Source organism: Paramormyrops kingsleyae, chromosome 4 (assembly GCF_048594095.1).
Source record: "Paramormyrops kingsleyae isolate MSU_618 chromosome 4, PKINGS_0.4, whole genome shotgun sequence".
Lineage (NCBI taxonomy): Eukaryota > Metazoa > Chordata > Actinopteri > Osteoglossiformes > Mormyridae > Paramormyrops > Paramormyrops kingsleyae.
This window is the reverse complement of record NC_132800.1, coordinates 40997685-41010469: the sequence shown is the minus strand read 5'-3', so window position 1 is coordinate 41010469 and position 12785 is coordinate 40997685. Positions and strand designations below refer to the sequence as shown.

The following is a 12785-nucleotide window of genomic DNA, read 5'->3' as shown; positions in this document are numbered from 1 at the left end:
CATGTGCATTTGCTCTCTTTTACCCTTGACTCCCCCCCCCCCCCAGCCAGGCACATCGGCTTGTAAACACACGATGCTCCATGAGTTTGTCTTGGAGTATTAAATCCTGACTGAGGTAGCCACCAGTACTTTGAGGAACACACTTCTGCAGGGGGGGAGGGGGATTAATTATAGGCAGGCCTGGGGATCCAGCATATCAGCAGCGATCGATGGAAACAGGAAGATCAACCACTGTGACCAAATAGGTGAGAAAACTGAACTACAGAATGCTACAGGAGACCTCAAGGCTAAAAAGAGTTAGCCCAAATTCTATTTCATCACATGACATGTGGAGTAAATGGGTAATTGTGCCATCATTATTATTAATTGTGACGACACCATTTAGCAGAAACATCAGATGGTGTTTATTTACTTACATTTGTCCCAGATGTCACTCATTTAATTTGGAGCAGTTAGGATAGAAGCTAGAAGCCATTTAACAGCAACTGAGCCTCCATTATCCTAATTTTCCCTATTAAGATGTAACCACAGTTATTGGCGGCAGTGTTTACAGTACATACAGCAAGCTACTGTACTGAAATGGGAACGGCACCGGAGATACCTAAGTATACCTTACGAGAGTGTTTCTCCATGTTAAAGGGAGACTCCCCTGTTTCAAAAGTAAGCAGATGTTCTTGTTTTGATACTGGAGTGGAGAATGAATGCGTGCTACCCCAGCGTGGCTCCCGCTGGCCGTGCCTGAGCCTCTGTCCTCCAAGCAGCTCTGGCTCTGGGGCCTTAGGCCGTAATGCACTCTGCCTGGATGTTGTATGGAGTGAGCTCATATCGAAGCTGTGGTTTGCTTTTCATCAAATCCTGCCCTGTGCCTCAGAGCCCAGAAGTACTTGGTTTAAGTTGGGAGGTTCAAGTATCTTTACTTCAGTGCGTGGGCGACAGTGTCGACTCCTAAATTACCTTCAGACCCTTAGGCCGCCCCAAATCAGACAACTCAGGGCCTTACAGCTGCTTTTAAATGGTCTAATAAACTGTGTGTACTCCCCAAACATCAGTATAGTAAACAACGTGTTATGTAAAACATGCATCCAAAGGAGCCCTGCAGCCGAACAGCAGTTTGGTTTTTGGTTGACCTTCTTATTTTTATGCATTACTCGTTGACTTTGGTAGAGAGACGGCCCACCACAAGCCAGCCCACGTGTAGGAAAACCTTGCAGTGACCTTGCATAAACCACAAAATGAAATGTATTACTGACAGCAACAATTGTTTCAGTCAAAGTAGAGTTTGGTCCTTTTCAGTTATTTGTAATTGACTGTTTTGAGATAGGGGGTGGCATGGTGGTGCAGTAGTTAGCACTGTTGTCTCACACCTCTGGGACGTGGGTTTGAGTCTCCGCCAGGGTTCCATGTGTGTGTAGTTTGCATGTTCTCCCTGTGCTATCATGGGGTTTCCTCTGGGTAACTGCTGTTGCAGTGTGTACTAACAGGGAAAGCACAGGAAGTATACTCTGCCCTCACCATGGAGCAGAGCTCAGACTGTACCACTGTTAAAAATGCCATCCTGCATGCATATGAGTTGGTGCCTGAAGCATATCGACAACGCTTCCGAACTTATAGGAAAGGAGGTCAGCAGTTCCCCTCCCCCCACAGTCCAAAAACATGCTGAGGCTGATTGGCATTACTAAATTGCCCATGGGTATCTATGAATAGTGTGTGAGTATGCCCTGTAATGGGTTGGTGCCCCATCCTGGGTTGTTTCCTGCCTTGTGCCTGCAGCTTCTGGGATAGGCTGCAACCCTGAATAGGATAGGTGGTTTCAGAAAATGGATGGATGTTTTGACATACAGAATCTGTCAGAAATGTCATTTCTCTTATGTACCTTTTTGTTTTATAACAGAGTTATTCTTCTTCTTAAAGTGTATATTTTAACAAGAGGGATTTTAAATTATATCGCTAAAATTCATGGTCCAACCATCACTAGCATTTCGCATGAAAATAATGTCCTGTCTGAAAACACAATCTATTCATTATTGTACTTCTGCAATTTCAGTTTGCCAGATATTTCAGCATGTTCTATCACGAGCCTAGTAAGTGAAATGAATCCAATTTTCCTTGTAAACCTTCACTGCCAGCATATTAATTTTGAATCAGGGCATGTTTCTGCAATAGTGCAGTGAGAAGCCTTTGCTGCAATGTGGACGAATTATGCACAAAATTAGGGTCTAATCTTTCCTTACAGAGCTGGCCCTTCAGTGTAATTTACCCCAATACCATTAATGAAAGCCCTAAATTATGTATGATTTCAGTAAATTAAAATGAAACAGTATTACTAGATGTGAAATTGTGAAAGCCTGTTTTGTGTTGTAGCTTTAAGTAATAGGTTTGGCCTCTGTCACTGGAATAGGTTTTGTACAGTTTGTGACATAAAATTTCTCCATAATGATAGATTTTTTAAAAACATACCACACATAAAATAGACATTAAAAAAGAGTTGTCAGCCTCTTGTGTGAAAGCATGTAGTGTGAAAACACAAAGTAACAACTGTTTTTATTCATCTGTTGTGTCGGGTCAGGAGGTGTGAAGCTTGCATAAAACTGCCTGGCTGGGTGATTTCATGACTTTTGGGTGAGATGAATGTTCAAGAAGTAACACGTGTTATAAAGTAACCTTTGCAACTCGAGATTTCTTTTGGGATAGAATTTTTTATTTTCTGGCGAACACAACTACTAAGAGTTATAACCTAGTTAATATATGTGAATGTTATCAACTTGTGTGCCGTGATCAATGATGCCAGATTAGCTTTGGGCCAAATTATTTTCAGCTTAAAATGTTTCATATGAAAATGGAGAGACAATGATATCAGAGATGATAAAAGACAGCTGTTTAGTAGGAACCTTGGAAAAGTTATTTCCCTGAGCGTTGGCTCGTGGTAGTAAATGTGGACATTTACCGTAGTACGAATATAAACACAGGAAATGAGCCTGTGCCAACAAACACACACAGAAAGCGTGCACAAGTGTGACAAGAATCACTATCAACAGACATAAACAAGAGGGTTTGAGCAAACACTGGGATTTTCAAGTGGAACAAATTCTGGAATAGTCTGTGATTGCTCCCATTTTGATACAACTCATTGTTGTGGATTATTACTGTGTTTCAGTGCATTAACCTGTTTATACCATTTCACATATTTCAAACTGCTTTACATATTTCTGTTAAGCATCTTATTTACATGGTTTTTATCTGTTTGTGACATTTTATAAATATTTACGCACTTTTCTGGTTGTTCAGTCTCTTTTAACATCCATTTATTCTCGCTATCAATATAGCCGTAGTTGCACTCATGTCATTAAAAGTCAACATAACTAACTGACATAATGTTATATTGTTATATGTTATCCGATGTTATATCTATTGTAATGATTAAAATAGTGTTTATCATTAATTTTACATAATTACAGCTCATTCTTGAAATGAACACAATCTCATCAATAAAATCATAAAAAAAATCTGCACCATAAGGGTTCGTTGGTCATAATATGCATTCGTTCAGTAATTTTCAAATTTGAGGACAGCTTTCTGTGTTTCACTTTGACATTTTCATTTATAGCCTGCAGTATGAACATTCATTTATCCAGGCAGACAGTCCTTTTCCCCAGATGACCTAAAAAAAGGCCTGTTGACATCAGCTTTCTGTAAAAACCTGAGAAATATATTTGAAGTGCAATTTCTGTTTTCTATGTGTTGTTTCTGTGATTGAATATTCTTGATGTATTTTTACCTCATTGGAGGGATCAGTTCTGCGGTCATTTAGCATAACTCTGAATGGTAAACAAGCTTCTGTTCTGTCATTATTGCATCTTGTTTTGGTTTGTTGGTTTGTAGACATGCCAGTGTATCCATCATGGAGCCTGGAGCTGTTTTTGGTCTTAGAGAAATGGTGTGAATGACATATTTAGCTGGGAAAACACTTGGAACTGAATGCAATCCTGTCAAATCAGTTGGCCATAGTTTAATTATTCTGGATCAGTCAGAAAGTACAGTACAGTGTATCTGGGCAGTCTTTGACTCCTCACAAACTCTCTGAGGATTGAGAGTCTTTGACTCCCACACTGCATGAGCATGCACAGTGTACATTATGAGGGATGCATTACACAGAGTGTGCACGTGTTTGTTCAGTCAAACTGCGGCATTTAGTGACATGCGATGGATGCTGGTCTCCCCGGTGCAACTACTGAGTGCCAGAGAGCTTCCCCGACTGAGGAATTATGGGTAATGCAAGGGAAACAAATTTTTTCTCTGTTCAGGGCGCACACATTTTCAGCGAAGCAGATTACAGTCCAATTTATTTTATAATAAAAAGTGCATTGATAAAGGTGTGTGTGACTGTGCACAGGAGAACATAAAGATTGCATTTATACAGATTGAGGAAGTGTATTAGTGCCATTGTCTGCCTGGTCACCATGTGGGTTTGAATTGAAGATTGGTTTCCATGTTCCTATGGGCGTTTTTTCCTCTGCAAGCCCACCCTTGATGGGCATACTTGCCCACATTGATCCCCCAAAGTTCTACCAAAAAGGAATCATTTTTTTTGTTTTTGTTTAAGGCCTGTTCAGTCCTTGCTATTTTGCATAGTCCCCCCCCCCCCCCCCCCATGTGGTAACATGCTTCTCAGTGGGGTCACTGCCTTTCTGTCTTCCCCCTGAAAATTCTTTCCCTGCCAACCCCTGACCTCCGCATTAAAGCCTCGTAGAGGGGATTAGGTGAACATCTCACAACCCCCAGGAACCGTAGCTCTGTAATTAGAGAGGGGTGCCTTTCAGTGATCCTCTTACCATCGCCTGTCAGCCAACCCATAATGCAAACTCCCACAACTGCAGAAATTTACATTTACTTTATTCAGCATATGCTTTTGTCCTGGTGAGGCAATTAGCACATTATGAACATACTGTACATCCATCAATGGGTTCAATAGCCACAAATGCAGCTAGGCTGAGCTTCCCATGAATCCCCGGTAGAAGTCTAGCAGGACATGACAGGAATGTGAAAGATTCTTCTAATCCCAGAGTAGGCAGCCCTGATCCTGCAGTGCTGGTATCCAGCAGGTTTTCTGTCCTACCTGATGAGTTACTATCTGCCTGAGATCAGGTGTCGTTCATCAGAGACCCAGTAGGATGGAAAACCTGATGGATGCTGGCACCCCAGGATCAGGGTTGCCTACCCCAGTTCCAATCCATCTTTGGATTGTGCATAGATACTTCAACACCATTGAATACAACAATAGACATGTAATTTATAGGTAGATAATGTGGGGATTTTTATAATTGTACAACAGTGAAAAATGCTAACCGCTTAAGCTAGTTAAAAATGACACTGATGCCATATTGTTTTCTATGAATCCCCTGATCAGATTTATAAATGGAACGTGAAAGAGTGCATGTGGCTGTTGAATATATTGTGTTCAAAATGGATTGGTATACAAACCATGTGAGGTTCACAGGAGACGTCTCAGTTGGCATGAGCCATATCGACGGACTCTCAATTAACACTAAGTGAGGGAAAAAAAGAAGAAAAAAATCAATTTTGTAATTTCGCTTAATCTCCCCTGTGCAAATTCAATTTAACTCCGAATGGTGAGCACAACAAGAGAGAGAGAAGACAATTTAGTTTACAGAAGCGAGTTGGCGCAAATCCAGATGGCAGGGGGAGCAGGATCGCCCTGGAGGCTCTCACACGCAGTGTTCTGTCCAGCCCATTGCATTTCCCCGGCAAGCACCTCGCATTCATAAGCTTCACTGCTCCCACTGTCCCACCGGAGCTTTCAATTTGGTTCTTCGTAATGCTTTAGGTATTAGACATTGACATCCTGTGACTGAGAAACAGGAAGTTCAGTTTATGAAGGTTTGTGATATTCTATGATTTATTAAAAGCTTTTCATTATGGTTCTTCACAGTCTGAAGCAAACTCAACATGTCCAGGGTTGTTTATCTTGTACTGGTGTGATGAGAAAATGCCCATTTTCTCTTTTGCCAACACCGTGATGTTAGGGCTCTGATTAATTTCAGCTTTTCTCACCACTCTGATCCTCATCAGTCACCCATTGTCTCTCAGTAGATGCTTGGCGGTATATCCTCTCTGTTCCCAGGTCCCAGTGACAGCCGAAGCCCGTGTAGCTTCATCGTCGTGAAATTGGCTAGTTAAATCAGTGCTTGTCCAGAAGATGGCGCCCTAGGTGGCCGTCTATGTCACCCAATAGGGTTGGCCGTCACTTCTTGGTCCCCTTTGCCCAGCCATCTCCTTGAAGGCTTTCACATACAGTATCTCCTGCCATCTGCCCATTGTGACTTTGAGAAGAGTTGGTTTAACTAGAAAAATTGGGGCACCCCTGGTTTGGCTTCATTAGGACACCTCTTCAGGAAGATGCCCACCCAGGAACCTTCACTAGGAAGATACATAAATGATTTCCGTTCCCCAAACGTGCCCCTGTGCCTCAAATAAAATTGGCTTACTGAATCGCGTTTCTTTTTCCCTCCATTAATATGGACATGACTAATTATCACGCGACAAGAAAGGGTCAGGGAGACGCTGGATGAAGCAGCAGTTGCAGTCTAGCCAGGAGAGCAGATTGCGCGTCAGTAATAATGATTTCCATTTGCTTAATTGAGAGCTGGAACATCGGGGTCATTAATTTGTAATGAGATATGCCATGCAGATTCTGAGTGTAAAATAACTCGCTGGAGATATTAAGTTTACTCTGAAATTTCTATTTACGCATTTTTAGTAGAACATTATTATGCAATTCATATTTGTACTTCTGTTTAATAAGATGTGGCATTTTTGAGACATCCAGTCTTAGTAATGTTAATTTCTGTCATTGTAGACTTAATTGGTATTTGTTTTGCAAACTGATTATAGAAAATTATGACATAAGAACATAAGAACTATACAAATGAGAGGAGGCCATTCGGCCCATCGAGCTCGCTTGGGGAGAACTTAACTAATAGCTCAGAGTTGTTAAAATCTTATCTAGCTCTGATTTAAAGGAACCCAAGGATTCAGCTTGCCCTATGTTATCAGGAAGACTATTCCATACTCTGACTACACGCTGTGTAAAGAAGTGCTTCCTTAAATCTAGTTTGAAATGTTCTCCCACTAATTTCCACTTATGGCCACGAGTTCTTGTATTTGAACTAATGCTGAAGTAACAAACAAATTTCTTCTCATAGAAGGAGCTTAGAATCTCATTTGTCAGCAGAATTTTATTTGCAGTTACGATATGAAAAGCAAATAATCAGACGTCAGTTTTGACTGAACATACTAATGTCTCAATAGAATGATACAGCTGGACTCATTAAATGGTTCTGATACCATACACAGGTATCAGATTATTGTGTGATGGGCCTGAAGTCTCCATGATGTGCGTCCCAAACTCCACTGTGTCTTTTGAGAACTGATGTCGACCCCCTCCTACAGGCAATCTCTCGAAAACATGCACGGCGGACGGCTGGACAGAGATGCACCCAATGACGTATGCTGTGAATTGTGGGTACAACCTGAACGGCTCCCTAGAAGACGGTGCGGTAAGTATGGCGTGCTGCAGATTTATGGTGCGGGAACCACTTACCGTCAGAGCGATGAAAATGATCATGTGACATGGGGATGGGACACGAAATAGGGCGTTTGTTGGGGGGCAGGAGCATGGGAAGAGATTTAACACAAAAACCTTTCAGAGACCAAAAAAGGGACAGTTACATGAAATAGGGCAGGTTTAACAGATTAGGTTGGGATGGTTGATGTAGATTTAAAAATTCAAATTGGAAAACTATCTGTACACTACACAGTCAGTATTTACCATACCAAAGTAACGGTAACTCCTAGTGTGGAATAGAACCAATCTATTTTCTACACAATATTTTCCCCGTAGGAAGCGTGTATCCTTCTCTCACCTTGGTGAGCCTGGCAGCCGGGTGGTGTTTTGAAAGAAGGCTGTGTTTTTATCAAGAAATACCTGTTTTAAATTCATATTCAGTGGCAGGAATGACTGAAGGTGTGCTGTGTTGAGTGGTGGAGATTTTTAACGGTATAAGAAGCTGGATCAGTTCAGTGCTGAAGGACAGCAGTGGGTGGATGGGGACACTTAAAAACCTTGTGGGCCTGGCCTGAAGTGAAGGAAAAAACTGGAGAATAAAACCTGCAGATAGGTGAACTGCTGTCTTTTAATTGCATGTGTGTGTGTGTGTGTGTGGTTGTGGATTATGTTTATATTACATGGTGGGGACCAAATGTGCTTGGTGTTCCCCTGTCTTGTCCCCTTGGCTGCCTGCAATAGAGTTACAGTACGTACTGATGGATGTAAGAACATGTATGGTGATCAGGGGTCAGAAAAATGTTCTGTTAACAAAGGTCAGAAAAGGAAGGTCATTATAACTGACATTGCCAATGAGCATGAAAGGATTTTGAACTTTGCTTATATGCATTTAGGTATGAGTATGAGTGACTGCTACCAGACTTTATGGCCATGTGTCTGATTCTAGTCCTCAGATGCACTAGCAGGCAGAAAATCTTACACAAAGAATTTACTCATTCTGGAAGAATACAAGGCGATGGCTTTGATGAATTTGTGATACAACTCAACAGCTATTGTCACTTCTTAATGCACTTCACTGGCAGATAAAGAAGTGACGTTATCGTTCCAGTCACCTCGGCTGTGAGAACTACATACGTGAAGTTACAAGTTTTTCTCAAGTTTCTCTCCATTTCATAACACTTTTTATCCTAGTCTTCTCATGGAAACAGCATTGAGCTGTGGGCTCCATCTGAATAAGTTGGCTTCAGTTTCCACATAACGTGTTAGAAGATGCATAGCCCCAGGGCTTTTGGCTCTGGATTAACAATTTGCATCCAAATGTTTGTCCAACTCAGGCCAGTATCAAATGCTGTTGTTGTCTATTGTATGGAGACTTGTAACGTCTGACATGATTGTTTTTGTGTGTCCCACAGGGGAATTTCTTTTGGTCAGTGAAGATTGGCTACACCATTGGCCACAGCGTCTCTCTCATCTCACTGACGGCAGCCCTCATCATACTGTGCATCTTCCGGTGAGTGAGTGATAGAAGCAGAGGGCAGTTTTGTTGTCCTGCTCAAAATTTAACAAACTACACTTGCTGTTTTTCATGCTTTTTTACTGTGAATGGTTTTCTTTGGGTTGTTTTTTTTTTCAGTTTTCTTAGACGTTCTGTTTTTTTTCTGTGTTCCCAAAATTGCAGCAGAAACCCAGCGACCCAAAGTAACATAATGTGTTAACATTTTCATTTGACAGTAAAATTTAAGTAACTGTTATCAGGGGTAACAGTGGGTGACTTGGCCTAAGTAGTCAGTCTGAGGTCAAGTGGCTCCATGTTTGTGGCCTTTAAAGTGTCCTGCACTCGATTTTTATGTAAGCGCATTGTATGATTATCAGAGTCTAATAGTCAGATTAAAACATTAAACAGCCTACGGCTCTGCTGACCCTTGGGGCAGATTGGTCACCATATCCAAAGGAGACAGGCTGCTTCAACTGCTATCTTTTGCTCACTTAAGGAGAGGTCCATGTTTATCAAGGAGGCTGTCTGTCTGTCTGCATGTCTGTCTGTCTATCTATCTATCTATCTATCTATCTATCTATCTATCTATCTATCTATCTATCTATCTATCTCTCCTGCCATCTAATCCTACAGTCCTTTCTTTAAAGCATTGGCTCTCAACTGGTATAGCCTCACAAATCTGAAACCACATTATTCCTGTCTAAATATTGTTGCACTTTACGTCAATGTGTCCTTGTTCAACTGCCCTGTGTGCCTTTAATTGTCCCTCGGAGACAAATAAAGTTATTTTGAATTGAATTTGAATTGAATTTACAGTTTTTCTCAGTTGCTTTGGTGTATTTCCCACAACAGATTTAACAGTTGCATAACAGCAAGTTCATTTCTCAAAACACTAGTGCAAATGGCAAAACATCATGGATGACCGACAAAAGCAGGTAACCTCTTCAAAATACTTAGTCCATGCCTCAAAAGCGAGTATTTATGTCATTGAATATGTCAGTGCTATCAAAATCCCAAGTCCATGAATCATCGTCCATGGACATGACAGCCAAAATGTAAAGTCATGTTATCAATATAAAATTGGCACAATGTAAACATTTTCTGACACAAAACATCTGAATGACAAGGGCAGGAAACATAAAAATTAAAAACACTGATTGCGGGAGATTGATTCAAGAAGAATATTTTATTGATTGCACTGGTATATGGTGATATACCATGCACTGCGATTGCAGTCTAGCAATGCATTTCAATGCTTTATGCATAACATATGAAATGAAACAAAAAACAATTACAAAATCAAAAAGGGGAACAATATATACATACTGAAACTCTAAATCACTGATCATCAACTGGCAGCCCGCGGGCCGAATCCGGCCCGCTGAGCCGTTCAATCCGGCCCGCGACTGGATTCCAAAATTGTGAGGATCAAAAAGAAAATAGTGGTCCACACTATTAAAGCAACTAAAAATAACATGGGAGCCTGAATCAAATGCCTTCAGTTTTGTAATGAAATGGAAAAAGTATAAACATTAAACAAAATGTTACAGTTTTTTCCAATCATTTTCACACTTGTCTCAATACCATGCCCACTTTTTCAAAACACTTAACACAGTGGGCTGTACCAATACACAACTGAGCACACCACTTAACCTTTGGTGCAAAATGCCCTACAACCACCAAAACATTTCACCCAAAAGTGACTCATGCTGCCATAACCATGACAAATGCTGTCAGCCAACAACACTACTGGGGCACTCAATGTTCATTGGGCTAAAAAACACTAACAACTTTCAGCATTGCAAATTACATATATAAAGTGTGGCTGTATCCTCCAGTTTGGCACAAATTACTGTCATGTTGCATTGTAAAAATAAAATAAACAAGAACTACTTTTGCATGTGAAAATTGTAATACCAACCAATTCTGAAATGCTGCAATATATTTCATTAGAAATCATGTAAGTGTTGCTGTTTCTTTTTTGCAGTATGTAAATATTTAATTCCTAGCAGAAAATGCCAATCCAATGATGGCCCCTTATGGCGAAATTGGCACTAACCAAACAAATTCCTAGATAGGTTCTTAGCTGAAATTTCAGACTGGTGTGTGTTTTCATTCAGATTTCCAGCTTCAACCATTGTAAAATGCTTGGGGTGATCTAGGGCAGGGGTCTCCAACTCCCGTCCTGGAGAGCTACTGTCCAGTAGGTTTTTCTATCCTACCTGGCTTCTGATGAGTCACACCTATACTCAAGTAAATACCAGGAACACGTGTGGCTCATCAGAAGCCAGGTAGGATAGAAAACCTACTGGACAGTAGCTCTCCAGGACCGGACTTGGAGATCTCTGATCTAGAGGGATGGTGGTGGTCTAGTAGTTAGGGATCTGGCTGGGCTCCCATTAGGAACCCCAGAAGATTGTGAGTTCACTCCCAGGAGGTGCCATCATTGTGCCCCTGAGCAAGGCCCTTGACCCCAACTTGCTCCAGGGGGACTGTCTCTGTACATATAGTACTTCACTGTATGCCTGCTAAATAAATACATGTAAATGTTGTACTGTAATATATGTGTTGCCATACCCACTGTTTTTGCACAGATTACATTGTGTTGCCTTGCAAAAAGGAAAGGGCCTCATTCATATAGATGATGTAGATGGTAACGAAGCAGCAAACAAAAACAAAATTTTACATTTACATTTACATCATTTTGCAGACGCCCTTAGCCAGAGCGACTTACATAAGTGCTTTAAGACTCCACAATGAATTTTTCCCGATACTAGCTCAATAAAACCAAGGCTATGAATACCATCGATCTAATACTCTGTTGGAAAAGTGCTTTTTTTTTTTTTTTTAAGGAATGCCAGAAAGTATAATGCCAGAAGTGCTAATTCAGGTATTTCTGGAAAAGGTGTGTTTTAAGTCGTCTTTTGAAGACATTCAGTGACTCAGCTGTTCGGACATCTAGGGGGAGTTCATTCCACCAACTTGGTGCCAGAACAGAGAAGAGCCGGGAGGTGTGTCTTCCTTGTGCCTTGAGGGGTGGTGGGACCAGTCGAGCAGTGCTGGAAGATCGGAGAGATCGTGGTGCAGTGCGGGGTGTGATGAGGTCTTTTAGGTAGGATGGAGCCAGATCATTTTTGGCTTTGTATGCGAGCATCAGTGTTTTGAATCTGATGCGGGCAGCCACAGGAAGCCAGTGTAGGGAGCGTAGCAAAGGAGTGGTGTGGGAGAACTTGGGGAGGTTGAAAACAAGTCGATCAGCTGCATTCTGAATCAGTTGGAGGGGACGAATGACGCTCAGTGGTAAACCCGCTAGGAGCGAGTTGCAGTAGTCAAGGCGGGAGATGACGAGGGACTGAACGAGTATCTGGGTACTGTAGCCTGTGTGGAAAGAAATGGACGTATCCTTCTGATATTACAGTTTTTTTCAATTGCTTAAGCACAATTTTGAAAACGGGGCCCGGTTTTTCATAACATTTCACACAATTATTAAAACACTTCACACAATTAGCACAACACCTCAGATTATTAGCAAAATGGAACACTTCAGTCAAAACTCTACAATTTCTTACAAAAACCTTATTTTCTTGTCAAAACATCCCACAAATCCATCATATGGTCTGATTCTGTTTCATTCAGTTAAACACTCCTGTGCTTATCTTAAAATACTTGTAACATTTACACAGAGAAAGTGTAACAATATATTTGTAA

At 41.2% G+C, this 12785-nt stretch overlaps 1 protein-coding gene across 3 annotated transcripts in view; it reads left to right on the top strand.

Moving 5' to 3' along the window:
* The window catches only part of LOC111849743 (vasoactive intestinal polypeptide receptor-like), a 60886-nt gene that overhangs the window by 25274 nt on the left and 22827 nt on the right, over positions 1 to 12785 (top strand). For all 3 annotated transcript variants that reach the window (XM_023822888.2, XM_023822890.2, XM_023822889.2), the window contains exons 4-5: positions 7468 to 7574; positions 8995 to 9092. In XM_023822888.2, coding sequence (XP_023678656.1) covers positions 7468 to 7574; positions 8995 to 9092 — 205 coding nt within the window. The remainder of the gene's footprint in view (positions 1 to 7467; positions 7575 to 8994; positions 9093 to 12785) is intronic.